The 22,500-nt window shown below is 37.5% G+C and overlaps 1 protein-coding gene and 1 long non-coding RNA gene across 3 annotated transcripts in view; one reads left to right on the top strand and one right to left on the bottom strand.

Annotated features, from left to right (window-relative positions):
- rgs7b (regulator of G protein signaling 7b) overlaps positions 1-22,500 on the bottom strand; it is a gene marked incomplete at its 3' end in the record, with an annotated part of 50,621 nt that overhangs the window by 20,775 nt on the left and 7,346 nt on the right. For both annotated transcript variants that reach the window (XM_082152438.1, XM_082152437.1), the window contains exon 3: positions 5,076-5,172. In XM_082152438.1, the coding sequence (XP_082008564.1) occupies positions 5,076-5,172 (97 nt within the window). The remainder of the gene's footprint in view (positions 1-5,075; positions 5,173-22,500) is intronic.
- Positions 11,265-22,500, top strand: part of LOC309485581 — a 109,947-nt gene continuing 98,711 nt past the window's right edge. The window contains exon 1 of the long non-coding RNA XR_014201234.1: positions 11,265-11,311. This is a non-coding gene — a long non-coding RNA (uncharacterized lncRNA). The remainder of the gene's footprint in view (positions 11,312-22,500) is intronic.

The following is a 22,500-nucleotide window of genomic DNA, read 5'->3' as shown; positions in this document are numbered from 1 at the left end:
CTGAAGAACTGATGAACTGAAGAACTGACGAACTGACGAACTGAAGAACTGACGAACTGAAGAACTGACGAACTGACGAACTGACGAACTGACGAACTGAAGAACTGAAGAACTGACGAACTGACGAACTGAAGAACTGATGAACTGAAGAACTGAAGAACTGAAGAACTGAAGAACTGACGAACTGACGAACTGAAGAACTGAAGAACTGATGAACTGAAGAACTGAAGAACTGAAGAACTGATGAACTGATGAACTGAAGAACTGAAGAACTGATGAACTGATGAACTGAAGAACTGAAGAACTGAAGAACTGGGTGACGAACTGTCTCAGGGTTCATGATACTCAGAGTTCATGACAGAAAATACTCAGGGTTCATGACAGAAAAAACGACTTGAGCACTTCAGTGTTTCAATGTTTGAGTGTTTCAATGGTTCAATGTTTCAATGTTTGTGTTTCAGTGTTTGTGTTTCAGTTTTTGTGTTTCAGTGTTTGAGTGTTTCAGTGTTTGAGTGTTTCAGTGTTTGTGTTTGAGTGTTTGAGTGTTTCAGTGTTTCAGTGTTGAGTGTTTGTGTTTCAGTGTTTGAGTGTTTCAGTGTTTCAGTGTTTGTGTTTCAGTGTTTGTGTTTCAGTGTTTCAGTGTTTGAGTGTTTGTGTTTCAGTGTTTCAGTGTTTCAGTGTTTCAGTGTTTGTGTTTCAGTGTTTGTGTTTCAGTGTTTGAGTGTTTCAGTGTTTGAGTGTTTCAGTGTTTGTGTTTCAGTGTTTCAGTGTTTCAGTGTTTGTGTTTCAGTGTTTGAGTGTTTGAGTGTTTGAGTGTTTGTGTTTCAGTGTTTGTGTTTCAGTGTTTGTGTTTCAGTGTTTCAGTGTTTGAGTGTTTGTGTTTCAGTGTTTGAGTGTTTCAGTGTTTGTGTTTCAGTGTTTGTGTTTCAGTGTTTCAGTGTTTGAGTGTTTGTGTTTCAGTGTTTCAGTGTTTCAGTGTTTCAGTGTTTGAGTGTTTCAGTGTTTGTGTTTCAGTGTTTGTGTTTCAGTGTTTGAGTGTTTCAGTGTTTGTGTTTCAGTGTTTGAGTGTTTGAGTGTTTCAGTGTTTGTGTTTCAGTGTTTGTGTTTCAGTGTTTGTGTTTCAGTGTTTGTGTTTCAGTGTTTCAGTGTTTGTGTTTCAGTGTTTGTGTTTCAGTGTTTGTGTTTCAGTGTTTCAGTGTTTCAGTGTTTGAGTGTTTCAGTGTTTGAGTGTTTCAGTGTTTGTGTTTCAGTGTTTGTGTTTCAGTGTTTCAGTGTTTGAGTGTTTGAGTGTTTCAGTGTTTGTGTTTCAGTGTTTGTGTTTCAGTGTTTGTGTTTCAGTGTTTCAGTGTTTGTGTTTCAGTGTTTGTGTTTCAGTGTTTCAGTGTTTGAGTGTTTCAGTGTTTGAGTGTTTCAGTGTTTGAGTGTTTCAGTGTTTGAGTGTTTCAGTGTTTCAGTGTTTGTGTTTCAGTGTTTGTGTTTCAGTGTTTGTGTTTCAGTGTTTGAGTGTTTCAGTGTTTGAGTGTTTCAGTGTTTGTGTTTCAGTGTTTGTGTTTCAGTGTTTGTGTTTCAGTGTTTGTGTTTCAGTGTTTGTGTTTGAGTGTTTGTGTTTCAGTGTTTCAGTGTTTGTGTTTCAGTGTTTGTGTTTCAGTGTTTGTGTTTCAGTGTTTGTGTTTCAGTGTTTCAGTGTTTGTGTTTCAGTGTTTGTGTTTGAGTGTTTGTGTGTTTGAGTGTTTGAGTGTTTGAGTGTTTCAATGTTTGAGTATTTAAGTGTTTAAGTGTTTCAGTGTTTGTGTTTGAGTGTTTGTGTGTTTGAGTGTTTGAGTGTTTCAATGTTTGAGTATTTAAGTGTTTAAGTGTTTCAATGTTTCAGTGTTTCAGTGTTTCAATGTTTGAGGAGCGCTGATCATGAAGAAGAGCTGCGGCACGGTTTTGGAAACGATATGAGAGCAGGGTTCTTGCAGGTTTCAACAAGTCAAATTTAAGACCTTTTTAAGACATTTTAAGACCATAAAGTTTAAAATTTAAGGCCCAAAAAAAAAATCAAATCAAAGAATTCATTTTATTTCAATGAATTAAGTAATTGAAAAAACAGTAATTTAATTTACAGATAAAACAATCACATTAGTAACCTTCCACACCCAACAACGTGTCAGAATCAGAATCAGATATATTTTTTTTTTATAGAAAATTGTACTATGCATATTATACTGTAAAAAAACACATAATTAGTTGATTTTAGTTGATCATAGTTGATCATAACTAGAGATGAAATGGCATGAACATTTCATTTCAATGATTATAGTGACAAAAATTACCACGGTTATCACAGAATCCTGTTCAAAAAGTACTAATACTACACAATGTCGAAAACCAGCAAATAACAAATAAAATTAGCATCAGTGTTGTTTTCGTCAACGATGACGATAACGAAATGATTTCGTTGACGCACCTTTTTTTTATGACGATAACGCGACGATGACTAGCTAAAAATTTCTCTAAGGTGACTAAAACATGACGAGACGTTTTCGAGTTTTCGTTGACGAGACGGAACGAAAATGATTATAAGTCTGACGTTCAAATTAGGGTTGCCAACCGTTCTGTATAATACGGAATCGTCCCGTATTTGACACAATAAAGTCTTGTTCCGTATTGAACTGATACGGAACGCACTTTGTTCCGTATTTTTGAGAATCAATTCAGTGCAAATCCATGACAGACACATTCTAATATGTCAGACTATGAACGAAGACATTTGTAGGCTATGAGGAAAAAAACCTGACGGTGCGGTAGATGCTAATTTCTCCCCCTGTTTGTCTATGATCAGTGTAGCGTTTTTAACATCTTGGAACATCATCAGAGAATGCCCTTTTAATTGGTCGTTTCGCATTGTGAGTCACGTATCGTAGCAACGATGATGACGACAAGTGACAACAGCGGGAAATGTAAAAATGACTAACGTTACCTCCGAGCAGCCGGCGAAAAAGAAAAGAGCACAGAAATGTAAAATTGAATGGGAAAATGACTACCCGTGGCTGGAATGCGTGAGGGACAATGAATACAAGGCCAATTGTACCATATGCCGTCGCGATGAGAATGCGTTGGATATTAAGCAGCACGCATCAGGAGATAATCTAATAATTCTATTGAATAAGTTCGCACACAAGGCTACAGAAAACTGTTGTGTTTATTTTTCTTCAAATGCAGTCTAAGCCGGTGAGTTTTGAATGTTATATGTTGTATTTGTTTAAGTTAAAAATAAAACGTATTATAAACTAAACAAATCCATGGTTCATTGTTGGCAAAATTATCATGATAGCCTTTATATTTCACATCTATGTGGTTCAGTCTTGTAATTTATATTGATTAGGCCTACTTTGCTATTCTATAAATATATAGGCTAGGCCTAATAAGTTGTATTATAATATGCTATAAGGTATGAAATATATTTATCTAAATGTATCAATTAGTTTCCACAATATTCACCAGAAGTCATCATTTCAGGGGTTATTTTTCAACAAAAAAAATGTTTATGAATTGCAACACTTGCTACAACCTGTCAAACCTAAGCCCATGTCCAATACTTTTTAACCTAAATACATTTTTTAAAGACTAAGTTAATTTTTTTTTTTTTTTACTAAAATTGACTAAAACTTGACTAAAACCTTTTTGCGTTTTCGTCGACTAAAACTTGACTAAAACTATCAAGTTTATAAGTGACTAAAATGTGACTAAAACTAAAAAGCATTTTCGTCCAAAAGACTAAGACTAAGACTAAAAGGGCTGCCAAAAACAACACTGATTTCAACCATAAAACTCCTCAAATCCATAAATGTTTTTGTGTGTGTGTGTATTCGTGGTTCAAGTGCGACAGAAGTCCTGGGGTCTTGGACCCCTTAAAAAAAAGTCAAAATATTTTCCGGGTCAAAATGACCCGAGGGAACGATTCCTATAAAGTCGACATGAAATCAAAACTGACCCTATTTACTTTGATAGCGCATATTACTAGTCTTGTGGTGAACAATTCATCCGTTCAAGTTAATACACAGAAAAAAATATTTTGCCGTGGTAATCTTTAATCAAAATCTGAAAAGTTACTTCCGGTCTGGGATGGCGTTCCTTCTCTGATGACGTCAGTTTGACAGCTTGGGTTGAAAACGCTTAACCACTTCCCTCAAACCCTCAGTCTGTTATGAGCAGAGATGGAGAGGAGGAGCGCTAAAGTCAATATTCCCTTTCTCTTGGAAATATGTCACAACACTGGAGAAAAGTCGTTTGCAACTTCCGGTTCACGGGGACTTTAAATATCTGCTCAGGAATCTCTCAGGGCTCAATGTAAATGCCAAAACATAAAGCAGATCTCTTTCAAGCAGAAGTCTGACAGATCCGCGTCTCTTTGCTCATGCTAACGGCCCGTCAGTGACCTCTCTTCAAAGCCCGTGTGTGTGTGATGTGTTTGAAGTGTGTGTGTTTGATGGCTCTGCTCTCTGTTTGTCCTCATCTGAGCAGCTCCTGTCGGTCCTCGGGATATTCTGGGATCAGTGTTTGGATTGTGGGACGGTGTCCTCATTAGCGTTCGCGTCTCCTCGGGAATCTCTCAGCACGTCTCTGCAAACAGAAGCTAACCGCGAGTCTTGAGGACTATTAAGAGGTTTCTGTCACTGTCGGGAATCTCGTTTTATTATTATTTTGATTAGATAATCATCAAGTGTTCTAATATAGAAGCAAATACAGTGAGAGACTATACATGTAATATACATTTATGTAATTTTAATGCTCAGGCCTTTGCAGATATTTAAAGATGGCCATCTTCTTTAAGCAGACTCTTTGGGTTTATATGAAATGGTAACACTTTACAATAAGATTACATTTTTAGCATTAACTAAGGTTTAATAAGTGTTGTGGTATTGTTGCACATGTGCATTTTTGGCATAACGCATCACCCAGCATACCCGGTTAAAAAAGTCACCACTCGCCACTGATATGCATGTATATATATATATATATATATATATAAAGAAGAAATGCTTATTTTGTATAAATAAAATGACGCTCGAGGAATGATCATCTGAACACACCTGAAAACACACTGGGGATCTTGGACAAAAAGCTCTTGACGGTCCGGATGGGAATCCCGTTCTTTTCGTCCTGCATGCGAGCGATGACATCTTCCATCTGAGAGAGAGAGAGAGAGAGAGAGAGAGAGAGAGAGATCAGCTGACGTCTGGAACAATCACAGTAATTACATGCTTCATAATTAGCCTCCTATTCCGTGTAATTACGCTTAATTTCTGTGTGATTAAACACACTGTTGTACTCACAATTACTCTTCACTCGTGACTGCACACACTCCCTCTCTTAACCCGCTATATAGCAGTGCAGATTAATACATCTATGAACATGCAGAATGACAATCATATAAAACCAGAGAGGGAGTTATTCTGATGATCAGATGCTGTCTATAATATGTCCAGGCAGCAATTCACCCAAAAAAATCAAAAGAAAAGAAGAAAAATTTCAAATTTTAGAACAAATTTGAGATTTTTTTATTTTTTTTTGTAACATTATTTTAATTACAATATTTAAAGTCCCCAGTGGTAAAAATCTAGCATTTAATGTTGTTCATGTGTCTATGTGGTGTTTTTAATATGCTTTAAGACAAAATATGTGTAAATTCATAAGTCGACACCATTGCTGAGTATTTTCTCGTCACAAAATACCTTGTAACCAATCAGATCAACGTGTGATCGTCAACGTCATTTGCATATTCATAGAACCACGCATACTAAATGAGGCAAGGGTGTAGAGTTACATTCAAGATATTTCAAGGCATGAAGACATTTTTACAAGGTAAATGTTTTTTGGTGATCAAAGATGAGTTTTTTTAAAAATCTAAATAAAAGAAAATTATATATTATTTAAATTGTAAAGTTAGTGTGTCCATCTTTATTCAGAAGCTTTCAGCCGCAGTTTCCTAAACTCTCGGTGATGTGGGATGACGGAGCTTCCCAGGGATTTGTTTGGTTGTTTAAACTCTGACACCTGAAAATCCTTCTTAATCTTCCAAAGCAAAATGACATTTGGGATGCTGAGAGACTCCAGGGGGCGGAGCTAAGCCAGGAGCAGGTGTGACGCTCTGATTGGCTGGCACTCTGCCGAACGGAGCCGTTTGATTGGCTCTTACACAAACTCACACTCGAGCCAAGAAAGTGACTGAAGAAACCACTTTAAAATTTTCTCTTCCGAGGAAACGGATCGATATTCAAGACATCAAACGCTTGACCAATCAGCACACAGACGATCAGCTCTCCACTGTTCATGTAATTTGACACCTAAACTTCTGTAATCTCACACACTGAAAAACACAGACGACTGAACATCATTATGAGGCTCACGGCTGTGAACAGAGAGAGAACACTTTAATAGCACAATGTATGTTGTTGCATGTGTTTAAAAAGCAAAAAACACATTAAATAAATGGGTTGAGCTCTGAGGGAATGCATGAACTGGTATAAAATAAATACTGTGCATTGAAATGCATAAATGTAAATATAAACAGGAATGCAAATGCAAAGGTCAAATGCATCACGTTATTCAGTGAGACTAAAATGCACAGGAACTGGTTTAAGATATTAATATAAAGCTGCATATATAAGTATGTCCACCTTCATCCACTATACATCAAATCTCTACGGCTTGATTGTTTATCATATCTCAAAATTGAACTATTATCGTGCAGCTGTAATGCGACTATGAAGATATTAAGATGTTATAAATATTAACATCATGATTTTCTGTAAAGCTGAGGCACTGATTGGCTTCTGAAAAGTCAGGTGACCATGAAAGCTGTTTAAAGATTACGCAGAAAACATAATTAATGATGAATTATATGCAATAACAGGAAGATTAATGTACGATTGTTGACATGTGCTAAATGTACCGTAAATGCATCATCAGATGTGTGTCATCAAATCCTTGTGTGCGTTAAACGTGCCTCGACCAATCAGAGCCTCGTTAAAGCCACAGGTGTGTGACACACACATGCAGAGATAGCAGCAATGTCAATAATCTGAGGACATATCTCACTGTTTTAACTGCTCACACACAAACAAGTGTGTGTGTGTGTGTGTGTGTGTGTGTGTGTGTGTGTGTGTGTGTGTGTGTGTGTGTGTGTGTGTGTGTGTGTGTGTGTGTGTGTGTGTGTGTTTCAACACACTACTAACTAACTCAACCAGGCCCCGCCCCTTTATTTTGCGTATGAACATTTATTAAACTTATTAAAAATATGTCATTTGTCTTTATGAGAATGAGCTGTTTTTCTTCCGTTATGAATGTTGACTTTAATGCTGTTAATGAGGAACATGATCAGATCTGACTGTGTTTGTTTCTCAGCAGCGAGCTCATGCTGTTCTCCTTCAGGTCCTCTAGGACAGTGTGCAGGAGAACGTAGACCTCGTCTGGTATTCAGATCTGAGTTTTATAAACATCTCACAGAAGCAGAGGCAGAAACACACACACTTTAATATTTCGATTTGTCTTTATACACACGAACTCACTCACTCACACACACACACACACACACACACACACACACACACACACTCATTAACTCCTCCACTAACAGGACCTGAGCTGCATCTGTGGATATTATGGAGAAACACTGGGGTCTTTAGTTCACTGGTGTAATAATTACCATTCAAAACTATCCATTAACATAATATCACTTCATTAGTGCAGCTCTGATCTCACAGGCGGAACACACACACACACACACACACACACTCACTGTGAAACACAATGCTGCTGGAAACATCAGCGATCGACCCAAACGTCATGTGATCACGCTCATTAGATGTGCTAATGAAGGAATTGTGACATTTATTCAACACGTCGTAATGATCCTATCCTTTCATTGTGGAAAATTCAATGTCTCTTTTCTTTTCTGTGAGGATGTTAAATGACCAGCATATGTTTGCACACACTCACACACACACACACACACACACTCACACACACACACACACACACACACACACACACTCACACTCACACTCACACTCACACACACAGAGATGCTTTCTGATTGACAAGGGTTGTCAAGGGCAACAGGATGCATTTCTATTTTTAAGTGAGGCGAGTGTGAGGTGTGGCACGTGCCTTCAGGCTCAAACACACACACACACGTCGTCAAACACACACACACACGTCGTCAAACACACACACACACGTCGTCAAACCCACACACAAACACACGTCGTCGAACACACACACACACACACACACACACACACGTCGTCAAACACACAAACACACGTCGTCAAACCCACACACAAACACACGTCGTCAAACACACACACACGTCGTCGAACACACACACACACACACACACACACGTCGTCAAACACACACACACGTCGTCAAACCCACACACAAACACACGTCGTCAAACACACACACACGTCGTCAAACACACACACATTAAACACCACAGATGAGTTCAAACACAATGCAACCCCAACGTTATGGGTTTGATGCCAACACACAAATGGATACTATATTATTTCCCAGCCTGTGGTGAACCACTACAATGTAAAACAAAAGAATATTTTATTAATTATCATATTGAATAACACTAATTGGAAACCTACACAACTTCATAGCAGTTATTAGAATTTGTACAAACGAAAAACTAAATATGGTGAGGAGAAGAGGTCGGGTTTGGTCGAGAGCCTGTCATAAATAAATGATAATAACAAAATAAACTATAAGACATGAAGACATTAAAAACATTAACATCATGATTTTCTGCAAAGCTGCTTTGAAACAATGTGCATTGATAATATATAAAATAAATACGACTTGTACCAAGTAATAGTTCATATTAGTGTAATCAACAATTCAGCAACTGGATGCATGAACTCAGAGTCATGACTGAGTGTTTATTAATGATAACTCGAGATGATTTAAGATCTGCATCACGTCCTGCAGTGGATCATCTCTCTGACGGGTGTGTTTAAAGCTTCTCCTTGATTTATGAGTTTACGATTATTGATGAGTTATTAGGATGCCTGTGAAGTAAACACACCTGAACACTGAAGTAAACCCAAACGTGCAGATCACGGGTTATTAGAGCATTCTGATTTCTGACACGTTCATTATTTCATACTGTTCATTTTCTCTCTTTCTCTGTATTCTTGACGGCACAGTGTGATGCATGCTGGGTAATCCACTGAGAGAATGCAAATGTCAGAACAGAAGACGACGCCCACAGTCCCACCACAGTAATCACACACACAATACTCGTGTGCGAGTGAGTGAGTGAGTGAGTGTGTGTGTGTGTGTGTGTGTGTGTGTGTGTGTGTGTGTGTGTGTGTGTGTGTGTGTGTGTGTGTGTGTGTGTGTGTGTGTGTGTGTGTGTGTTTCTATAACTTAGTTTTGAGCCTCAAACACCAGCATTATAAACAGCAGTGACTCAGCAGAGTCTCTCTCTCTCTCACACACACACACACACACACACACACACACACACACACTCACTCTCTCACATACACACTCACTCACACTTTCATTCACACTCAAACACACTCTCACTCACTCACTCACTCACACTCACTCTCTCTCACACTCACTCACTCTCTCACACACACACACACACACTCACTCTCTCACACACACACACACACTCACTCTCTCTCACACACACACACACACACAAACTCACTCTTACACACACACTCTCACTCACACGCAAACACACTCTCTCTCACTCACTCTCTCTCTCTCACTCACTCTCTCTCACTCACTCACTCACTCACTCACTCTCTCTCACTCTCTCTCTCACACACACACACACACACACACACACACACTCACTCTCACACACACACACACACTCTCACTCACACGCAAACACACTCTCTCTCACTCACTCTCTCTCACTCACTCACTCTCACTCACTCACTCTCTCACACACTCACTCACGCACACACACTTTCATTCACACTCAAACACACTCTCACTCACTCACTCTCACTCACTCACTCTCACACACACACACACACACACACACACACACACACACTCATACTCACACACACTCACACTCTCACACACACACTCTCTCTCACACACACTCTCACACACACTCACTCACTCACTCACTCACTCTCTCTCACTCACTCTCTCTCACACACACACTCTCACTCACACGCAAACACACTCTCACTCACTCACTCACTCTCTCTCTCTCTCACACACACACTCTCACTCACACGCAAACACACTCTCACTCACTCTCTCTCACACTCACTCAGACTCACACACACTCTCACACACTCTCACTCACACGCAAACACACTCTCACACACACTCTCACACACTCTCACACACACGCAAACACTCTCACTCACTCTCACTCACCCTCACTCACTCTCACTCACTCAGACTCACACACACTCTCACTCACTCTCACTCACTCACTCTCCCTCAGACTCACACACACTCTCACTCACTCTCTCTCACACTCACTCAGACTCACACACACTCTCACACACTCTCACACACTCTCACTCACTCTCACTCACTCTCCCTCAGACTCACACACACTCTCACACACATGTACCTGTTCATCAGAGAGCATTAGTCTCTAACACAGCGTATAATGGGCTGATTGAGCTCTGATGAATAAGCATGTCTGTCTCTGTGCTGGAAGTGCCAATTAAAACATCCCTCGTTTGATCTATTATTTCGCCAGCTGAAGTATTGATAATGCGCTTTACAAAGCGATCGGGCGAAAGTTACCCACACAAACCGACTCCGATTCCCATTCCTGCTGCGCTTCCCGGGAAAAACACACGCAGACACAATCCCGACCGCAGTTCACCCCGAAAGTAGAGGAATAGAAACACTCAAGGAAACACTCGATGATGTCTGAACGAAGGCAGAGTGATTACAGTCATACAGTAATACTTCATATTACGATACATCTAATTCTACTCTTGCATACTGAATATGATGAATTAAGATTAAATTAAGTAAACTTGGGGACTTTCACTGAAAGGAAGAGTGATTTAGACAACATTAAGACTCAAATAACAAACTAAATGACTGAAAGTGCTTTAACAAAAAACTAAACTATGGTTCAAAACTTTGGGGTCTGTAAGATTTATCATTATTTTGAAAGAAATTGATACTTTTATTCAGCAAGGATGCATTCAATTGATCAAAAGATACAATGTAACAAAAGATTCCATTTCAAATAAATGCTGTTGTTTTAAATTTTCTTTTCATTAAAGAATCCTGAAAAATAAAATGTGTCACGGTTTCCAGAAATATATGAAGCGGCACAAGTACAACCGTTTCCAACATTAATAATAATAATAATAGGGCTGTACTCAACCAAAGAAAATCTTGGTCGACTGAAGTCCTGAAATTTTCGACTAAAAATCGACTAAAATCGACTAAAAATGAAGGTAGAAAAAAAAAACGTTAAATTAATTAAATGCGCACTGTGCGCAGTACTTGGTAGCCTTGTTGTCCGCCTAAATGAATTATAAATAAACATAAAAAACTAGTAGGCTATTTGCAGTATATTAAATCGTTTTTGACCTAATTATTTTGCACTGAAATGAGTCTGACACTCGAGTCTGTCGGCTCTGACAGCGTTGCATCACGTGCACCTGCGCAATATCATAGCTTATGATTTCCGAAAATAGTACTATGTTGTCAACTTGTGATATCATCACAAGAACTGTTGAGGAATATGCAACATAATTTAGACAATTATTTTTGTCATATGTTATAATAAGTTATAACTGTCAGACACTATCATTTCACCGTGCATATGTCCTCAGAGCTTCGCAGCTGAGACACGAATAGACTATTAACTTAAAGCTTTTACTCTTAATAAACACAAAAGGCACGTCCACTTTAATAAAAAAAGATTATTTATTAAACAAACCAGATCAAGAGCAGAAACGAAATAAAGTGCATAACTGAAAAATAAAGCATCCTAGGCTCAAAACTAACGCAACCAACAGCACAGCGCAATTGCGCATTAGGCTCCAAATAAAAAATAAAAAAGTCACTAAAACATTGAAATATGCAAATTCTGATATGTTCATATAGCCTACTCAAAACAGACAGGGCAAGCTAACGCAGACAAGTGAGCTTACCAAGATGATATGTCATGTTTTTCGTCGAGCTGTGGAAAACTGCTTGCAAACTTTGCATTCGACCTTTTTCCTGTTATCAATTTTAACAAAATGCTGCCACACTGTCGATTTCTTTGTTGTTGATATGTTAGAAGAGGACTGACTAAAACACTCTCACAATTAAATAAATAATATTCAGCATCAAACCTTCTATAGTTATCGCTCTCTCTTGGGTTGGGCTAATCCAAAAAAGGTGAAAACAAGGGGGGTGTTCTGAAGACAGACTGTTACAGTGAAACAAGGGTCCTCTGAAAACACCCCCATTAGCAGTTAGTGCTTTCCACCTGATGAAATGAGCGCGCCTCAGCGCGGCAAAACTGATTAAATAAACACGGCAAAACTGATGAAATTAACGCGGCAAAAAATCGACCAATCAGAATTTTGGTCGAACCAGAACGTATCGACCAATTAATCGACTAATCGACTAGGACAGTACAGCCCTAAATAATAATAATAATAATCAGCGACTAGTTCTTCCTCACAGGATCTGTTTGATATGTGAGTGTAATCTGGTGAAGGAATGGTGTAGATCAGAAGACTGCAGTGAGATTAGTGCTGTAAACTGATCTATAGGGCATTTTTTAATCCATTAACACCTGACATTAATCTAAGAAGAGCTCTGGGCTGGGCTGGTATCTATTTAATTATAATGAATAAATGCAATCTCTGAAAATCAATCAGCATTTTCCAGCGCGCCGACGGACAGAGGATAAATCTGAGCTCCTCTGCTGAGACCAACAGAGAGAAACCACACGTGAAAGCGATGTTCAAACACTTACTCATCGTGACTGAGCATTAAACTCAGGGATCAGAGCGTTTTCAACAGTTTTCCGTCATTATACGGCCGGTGAGTGTGATCTGAGGCGCTCTCTCGTCTGAGGCTTCACCAGTAACATGAGGACCTCGACAAACTGCAGGAGGATTTGACGTAAACACATGGACAGAGCTTCATTTTACTCAAAAATTACTGAATTGCACAGCAAAAAAAATATACTAACTTAGTAGTTTTGTCTTAAAGAAAAAGCTAATGGAGCACTTTTATTTAAACTTATATAAACTAATATAATTTATTTTACTGGACAGTTTAAAGCTCATAATCATTCATATTCTGTTGTTACTTGAAGTACTTAAAGTGCAGTGTTATGTTGCATTAGTGTTATGTTATGTTATGTTGCCCATTGCAGTAAATGTGATGTTTGTTACCTCAATAAATTTAAGGTCATTCCTATTTTATTTGTGTACATTTTAATCATCAACATTAACCCTCTGGGGTCTAAGGTGTTTTTGGGGTCCTTGAGATGTTCTGACATGCCCTGACATTTGTGCTTTTTTCAGTTGCTTATAAACATATTAATGGCAAAGGTGTAATTACACTCTATTTAGCACAAACAGGGCTACCATAATATGTGAGCAACATGCATGTACATGTTTGTATTTTTGAGAGAATAATGTTTATGCATGGTTATTGAAAAAACTAAAAACTAAAGTTTCTGAAATAAGGCCACAAAACACATACTAAATATGTGTCAATAAGACTTTTGACTAATGGATGTCGTCGCCTAGAGTTTTTTCTTCAAAATGATGTGAAAATCATCCTACCTAATCATTCACATAACACAATACATTGATTTAAATTTTGCAAGACACTTTATGTTTGGAAAGGCCATATGCGAGTGGGCGTCAACGATCCAACACCATCATGCATATGTAGTGATTCACACCTGAGGAGACAATGGGGCCCGCATACTTAATGAGCCATTCATTCAGGTGTGTCACAACACAAGAAAGAGTGCAAGAGCAATATGTATATATATATATATATATATATATATTCTACCAAATTGGTTCACAGTTGGAAGCATCTCATTTTATTTTTCCATGTCTAGTAATTGTGCAGTTAATTCTCATACTGTATTTTCAGTTTTGGAATATGTATCCTCTCCCCAAATTTGTCACTAATAAAACACATAAAAAATTATTTAAAGAAAAGTTTACATCTACCTTGTAAATATATTTGTTATTAAAAAGGTTACAATTACAACAACAATTCAAGTGCAATCTTTCTTTGTAAAAACTAAAGTATACATTTTATATCATACATATTTCAAAGTTAAGGATTCATTCGTTTGAATATAGCCTCGGCTACATTGGGAAAAACACTAATAACATATTATATGATTACTTTATTTTTGACAAAACATACTATATTTAACATATGAGCAAAAATTGGCAAACAAAAGCTTATTTGAGGTGGCAAATATTTTACAGTAAAAATGTATAATCTATCCAAAACTAGTCAACGAAATGTTGTCTTTCATATGTCTGTAACATAGGTCTTTCGTTTATATAAGAAATATAAATGTTAATTTGCAGTTTAATACGTTGCTTATACAAATACATTTTATTTCAACATATTTCAGTAGATTTTTACTCATCTCAGTATAGTTTGCTAAAAGCGGATCATTCATTCACACACAGAAACGCGATTCAAATTTAAACAGTCTTTTTGCGAGCGCGCATCTCTGCCATTCATTCATTCACACACACAGAAACGCGATTCACTTGAGAATGAAAAAAACTTACTACAGTATTCTCAGGATCTGTTGCTCCTCGAAATACCAGCACTTCTGAGGTACATTTTCCATTATTCCTCACAGCGCTGCGAGACAGTGTAAACAAGTAAAATGATCTGAATAAACTTGATGTGTTTTCTCAAGCTGATATGTGGGCGTTCACAGTTTGTATGGGATCGTCTCAGTCATTTGCGTTTGAATAGCACGCGCTCTCCGTGGGCGGAGTCACATTAAAAATAATTAGCTGAGAAGAGAACGACTGACATCTCTCTCTTTTCATACAGATTACATAAACTGAGAATATTTGTTTTTTATAAAGATTACTTCATTTAAAAGAAGAGAATTCAAGCTTCATGCCTGTGTGTCTGTATGCCTGTTTGACTGAGTATTCGCTGAGTTACAGTTCATTTTCGGACGCGTTTCAGAATGGACTTCACTGACAGAGAGAAGGCAGAACTTGCATCATGTTTATTTTTCTTTATTTGGCGAAAAGCACAACACTTTGTTTTTATTATGAGTATACACAAAAAAATACACACTTAACAGGATCGATTGATGTATAACACAAGCATATAAGCTAAAATGTTTTTGTTTTGTTTTTTTGCACTGATAAGGAAAAAAACGAGCCTATCGCGCCGGCGCGATAGCCGACCTCAGGGGGTTAAAAGCACACTCTTTTTATGACTAAAGTAACAGTAAAGGGTAAAAAAAAAAAAACTGAATTCCCAAAATTTAAAACGGGATTTGGGAAAAAATAAAACGGAATTTGGGAAAAAATAAAACGGATTTTCTAGGGCCCTAAGTTTGTGCTTAAAACAAACTTAAACAGAAAAATAATCCCCCTGTTGTCCCTTTGAATTCAGTTGATTTATTTGTTCTTGTTTTAAGCACAAACTTGCAGTCTGTATGAATGACAACTAGTGGTGGAAATCGGTACTGCAGTCCAAGTCTAAATATGGGAGATCGCCGTTTCTCCCGCCGCCTCAGATTCGACGCTCACATGCGACACGCGACAGGAGCGAGCAAATTGGCAACGTGACGTATCAGACCAAAACAATAACACACATTCCAGCCTGGAAACACACATTTCAAAGTAAAATAATTTCAAGTTTTTTGAAATGCAAAAAACGCAAGTTTTTCGTTCGACTGTGTGAACTCAGCATGTTTCCTCAATATATACTGTATGTGCAAACATATTATGGTGTTTTTATGTTTTAGTAGAGTAAAAAAGTTACATACAGCACCTTTAATTTAGATTTGAGTTTTTATTCAGAAAATTTTATTAATCTTGTTTTAAGAATTTTTCAACATTTTAATGGAAAACAACACAAAAATACTGAGGAAGAAAATATTTTTTTGCAGTCTAGAAAAATCACTTATTAATGCAAAAACGTTGATTTATTTATTTTATAAGCTGGCAGCATCTTCCTGTAATTTATTCCGATTTTAAAATCAGATTTTTCTAATGTTTTTGAAAGAAGTATCTTTATGCTCATCAAGTCTATATTTATTTGATTAAAAAAATACAGTAATATTGTGAAATATTATTATAAATCAGCATATTAGAGTGATTTGTGAAGGATCATGTGACACTGAAGACTGGAGTAATGATGCTGAGAATACAGCTTTGATCACAGGAATAAATTACACTTTACTATATATTCACATAGAAAACATCTATTTTAAATTGTAATAATATTTCACTATTTTTACTGTATTTCTGATCAAATAAACGCAGCTTTGGTGAGCAGAAGAGACTTCTAGTGTAGTTTATCTAATGAGAATTACAAGCAAAAGCAACATCTAGACGCTCTGAAGATGAGAAGTGGCACAAACTGAATGGCAAAATCATATTTTTCTTTTAATTCTGGTGTGAAATGTGAGCCTTCATTGAAATACATGGTCTTGTGGAAGAGACACGTGTCCTGATTCAACTAATCGGATGCCACTACTCTCATATTTGCCTCTTGGGACATTATGAATTTGAAAATGAATCTGCGTCAGTAATCTCCCATTCACTGAATACATCATCAACTACAATCACAATCCTCTCAGAAAACAAGACCTATACGACAAACCTGCGCTGAACCTCATGACTTACAGAACGTGAAGAAACAGTTCAGAGAAAGAAAACATCTCCTTTTGTGTTCGACAGAAGAATGAAAGTCGAACGGGTTTGAAAGACGGATGACAGATCTGACATGTTTTACACATCAACATATTTTGCGCTTCACAACAGAACGCAGAACTCGCCTCCTACAACTACTAAACCGCACAATGACTTCAATTATGCAATTAATGTCGACAATAATAGACGACGCTCTGTAATTGACAAAAGACAAGGTTATGAACTAACTTTGCATCAGTTTCTTCAAGAGCAAAATGAATAAAAGAGGCCAAATTATGCACTTTTACAGTCTTGATGTGGTTTCAGGCTCTACTAGAACAGGTTTTCATGCTTGAATGTTGATTATTCTCCTCATATTCTCCATTGTTGCGGCTCCTCTCTTCCCAGTCTGTCAGTAACGCTCTGTTTACTTCCTGTCTCTATGAAGCCCCTCCTCCTGAAAAGCACACTGTGCTCTGATTGGTCGGCTGGAGCAGTGTGTTGTGATTGGTCGAGCGCTTCGAGTGTGTTTGGGAAATGTCCCGCCCCTTACCATAACCACCAGTCTAACACACTACTAACTAACTCAAACAAGCCCCGCCCCTTTATTCTGCGTATGAATTATTATGAGGAGGAATATCGTGACGTGTTCCCGGAAGAAACTCAAAACTACAATGGAGGCGTTTTCATGGAGTTCAGGAACACTGACACTGATATAGAGAAGAACTGGAGCTTCTTCATGATCAACATTACACACTGAAGATGCAAAATATATGCTCTTTTATAGACTTTGCTGGTAATAAAAAAGTTACATGTTCAAGAACAACTGGAGGTCGTGCAGAAATAATGATCCCACCAGAACAGCTCCGCTTCAGCATCTCTGTTTGCTGGAGCTACAAATAGCCGTAGGTCGCTCTGGGAAATGCGTTTATTAAATGGCGCATTAAAATGGTTTATTAAAAGTGAAATCCCAGAGGAAAGTTGTCACTCTCTCACTGCTGATTGGCATTCGTCGACAGGCACGTCCAAACTCTCATTAACTACTTCAGTTCTTCATATTTAAGACGAGCGGCACAGGGTTCAAATCCAATAACATATCATTATTTTGTAATCAATTAGTAGGGCTGGGTATTGGCACAAATTTCACGATTCGATTTCTATTCCGATTCGATTCAATATTGATTATTTTGGATATCAGGGACAATACATGGCAAATTTTCTCAAGGAAAACAAATCTCTTCACTAATGCTGTAAACTATGGGAGTCAGTGGTGGCCTATAGGCTTCATTAGCCTACTGTAATATTGAAGGTAAAAATGAACTGATTTATATACAAACACTTAAAATACACTTTTATTTATTTTTATAATAATAAAGTTATATGAAATTATATAAACATGTAAATGGTGGCTGTCATAAAAACCTGCCAGATTTATTCAAACATGCATTAAAAATTGAAGAACATTTATAATGAATATGTAATATGGTGCATATATTTAGCAGAATGCTCCTCTAGAGTTAATTCTTCTCGCTGACTGACGAGTTTATGGTCACTGGATATGGTTTTTCTGAGGTAAATGTGACGTTAAATGACATTGTTTACTGACGTCTTTCCACAGTTGAAACACTGATTGGGCGACTCCATGTCACATGATACGGACTTCGATAAGTTGTACTCTATCTTTTAACACACTTTCAGAAGCTCATTCATGTTTATCTTGCGCTGTAACTGGTGTTATTAAGGCGGAAGAGAAGATCATGTGCTTCTCTAGAGCTGAGCCAGAGCGATCTCACGCCACAGCGCCAACATGGTAATTATGTTTATGCATTTCGTAAGAAAATTTACGTAATTGGAAATCTGAGACTTTGTTTCATATCAATAGTAACAAAGCACGAAGATTATTGCGATTTATTGAATGGGATGCAGCGCTACAATGTTACATTCATTCATCAGCTGAAAACAGGATGACTAGTCAATTCTTGGGATTTAAGAATCGATATCGGTTCGTAAAAATTAGAATCGATTAACATCGAGAAATCTATATTTTTTACCCAGCCCTATCAGAATAGACCTGAACTTGACAGCCACAGCTGACTGCACTTAAAATAAATAAAATGTCTAATTTCATAAACTCAGAGTAGCAGAAATGTAAATAATCATGATAATATAAAACTTTATGCACCGATATGAACATTTTGTCCGATACCAATAACCGATAATTCTTTATATTTGAAAGCCGATAACCGATATATTGGCTGCAAAAATCAAAATCAAAATGTTTATATAATTTTTGAGAGCCTGATTACAAAAACAAAAGTCTCACAATTAATAGCAACGTCCCAAACACACAATTATCATGTTCTTATTATGATTTTATGAAGCTTATATGACAGACTTGCGCCGCACGTGTTGCACTTCACTGTATTTTCCTTTTTTGAAGTGATTTCAATCATATTTAAAGCAATTCAAAACCATGATGTTGAACTGAAGTGTCTCAGATGGGTAGGGCTGTCCCCGACTATGGATTTTCATAGTCGAATCAGAATCGTCATGTCTTGCCTATAGTCGACTAATAGTCGAATCATGTGTATGGGGGTGGAGCTGGGGGCGGGGCTTTAACGTTTCAAAGCCGCGATGTACAGAAAATCACACAAAGATATAGAAGAAAATGTATAAAAACATTTTTGATCAATAAAACTAAGAAATAACATAAATAACTCCAGAAAGGCCACACTGCAGATTTGCATTTCACATGCAAATCAAATTAAATCGCCTAAATTACCTGTGCGAGCAGGCCAGCCTACAGCACAACATCGATGCACCGAAAAAATAAACAATTAATTCACTAAATTAAATTAGAACAGAATATACCTTTCTAATAAATAAAAATACAAAACGAAATAAATCAGAATCAAGTCACAGGATGAGGAGCAAATGTGTGCAAAATGCCTAAAGTGCAGGGGAACATATATTCAAAACACAAGCCACAAATAGTTAGATTAGATAACCCTGACAGATTAATAAATAAAATAAAAATAAAGAAATTATTAAAATAACGATAGTAGCCAGAATTTTCAACTTTGTCTTTTTAACTGCAGAAACAATTGGAGAGGCAGTCTTTTTAGCTAAAAATGTTCACAGCATCCAAAAATAAAATTTGAACCGGCTGAAAAGTTTTGAAATCACTTGTACCTGATCGAGAGAACAAATCCTGAACGTCTTTCACTCTGTCTGTCCGTTGGAGTCTTTCAAATTGTGCGCGCGGATAAAATACATTCTAACGTGAAACCCAGTCTATGCGTGAAATGTTAACGTTGGCCGGCAGAAGTGCGATCACTTTCAGATTTTCCTGATGCTAAATCCAGCCTTGGAGAATATCCTTTCTGATGGTGTACATCCAGACTTTAGATTTTCTTATCCCAGACATTGTTAAAGATTTAAATCCTTGCCGCGAAGACGCTCCTCTGTCGGTCACGGATTGAAAGTGAAACTTAAATCTGTCACGGGGTGTTTGGATTTATTCACGCACGTTAAAAAATATTTATTAAAAGCTTCTTTCTTTGCACATTTTTATATAGGCCTACAGCATTATCATAATAGGCTGAATATTAACGTATTGACATAAAAGCTAGTTCTATGTGAAATCAGACATTGAGCGCCCTCATATAGCCAAAGTGGCATGATCCTCGTTTCATAAAACCTCTGCGAAGATTCGACCGTGAGATCGGTAGTCGAATCAGGCTCCTCCTATCGAAGCATCGAATCTTCGACTATTCGGGGTCACCCCTAGAGGAAATAATAGATTATTTATCGGCTTTAATATATCGGACAAATCTTCTTATCAGGCCGATAACATTCAAAATTAACATATATCGGCCGATACCGATATAGGGGCAGATTTATCGTGCATCCCTATTAAATAGAGAAAATTACATTCAATAATAACAATATTTTTCTTACAAGAACATAAAAAATATAGAAATTATAAAAGCTCTTTCAATATCTAGAATATAATAGAATATATAACATTTTCAAGTCTTTTTAAAATATGTCCATTAATGACATATCTAAATGATATAATTTGAAGGTTTAGTCCAGAAAAAATGATCTAATAAAAGAGGCTGCTACAAAAAAAACGAATTAAAAATCTCTATTCGGGTCACAAACACGGAGATCCCTGAATATAGAGCAGAGACGAAACACATCCAAACTGCAGACGAAAAGAGGTCAGACGAGATTCTTCAGGGCCTGAAACGGTCCAGGAGAGAGCGAGCTCACCGTCCTGATGATGTCCTCACTGCACTATATCTATATACATATATAATCAGAGCAATTCAGGGTCATGAACACCAGACATTTAGATCATTGTTCTTTCCAAACCATTTACAGTACATCAGTAGGTCCAGACGTGTGACCCAAAAATGGCATCGGCAGGGAAACGCAATGCTAAATGTGAATAATTAAATGCAACTACAACATAATCAGAAATTCAGAAGTTCAACTTTTAAAAATCATCAAATTCAATATAGGCTAAACAGTATTTTAAAACTTTTTTTTTTCTTCACTTTTGTACAGTAGAAATGTGGGCCACTTCACACAGGTAAATAAGTAATTTAGGAATTGAACTGATTTAATTGCAGACAAGCTAATGTAGTAAAGTAAGCACTTTTAGTTGGTTGGTTCCCGACACCGACTGACAGATACTCACATAAACAGGATAAATATCTATAACCTTTATTTCCACAAAACTATCATAACAAAAAAAGCTTGTGTATGACAGCAGGAGGACTGAACATCTGGAGTCAGACGCTCGTCTTTCTTGCTTCTGCCACAGAATAAAGGCCCGTTCACAGCAAGAACGCAAACTACATCAATTACTATATCAGCGTTCACACCTATATCAGCGTCCACACCTATATATCAGCGTCCACACCTATATCAGCGTTCACACCTATATCAGCGTCCACACCTATATATCAGCGTTCACACCTATATCAGCGTCCACACCTATATCAGCGTCCACACCTATATCAGCGTTCACACCTATATCAGCGTTCACACCTATATCAGCGTCCACACCTATATCAGCGTCCACACCTATATATCAGCGTTCACACCTATATCAGCGTCCACACCTATATCAGCGTCCACACCTATATCAGCGTTCACACCTATATCAGCGTTCACACCTATATCAGCGTTCACACCTATATATCAGCATTCACACCTATATCAGCGTCCACACCTATATATCAGCGTTCACACCTATATCAGCGTTCACACCTATATATCAGCATTCACACCTATATCAGCGTTCACACCTATATATCAGCATTCACACCTATATCAGCGTCCACACCTATATATCAGCGTTCACACCTATATCAGCATTCACACCTATATCAGCGTTCACACCTATATATCAGCATTAGTGATGCTCCGATCAGCATTTTTGGGGCCGATCACCGATTACCGATCTCCAAAATCATGATCTGCCGATTGCCGATCACAGAATGGAAATATGCTAGAGTCAAGAAAATCTTGAAGAACCACCAATATTTATTTAATTGTAGTTAGAAAACAAGATAACATAAGGCTACTGTAGGCCACC

The sequence above is a fragment of the Leuciscus leuciscus genome, assembly GCF_965113295.1.
Source record: "Leuciscus leuciscus genome assembly, chromosome: 21".
Taxonomy (NCBI): domain Eukaryota; kingdom Metazoa; phylum Chordata; class Actinopteri; order Cypriniformes; family Leuciscidae; genus Leuciscus; species Leuciscus leuciscus.
Note: the sequence above shows the minus strand (reverse complement) of the source record. Positions and strands in the feature narration are given on the sequence as shown.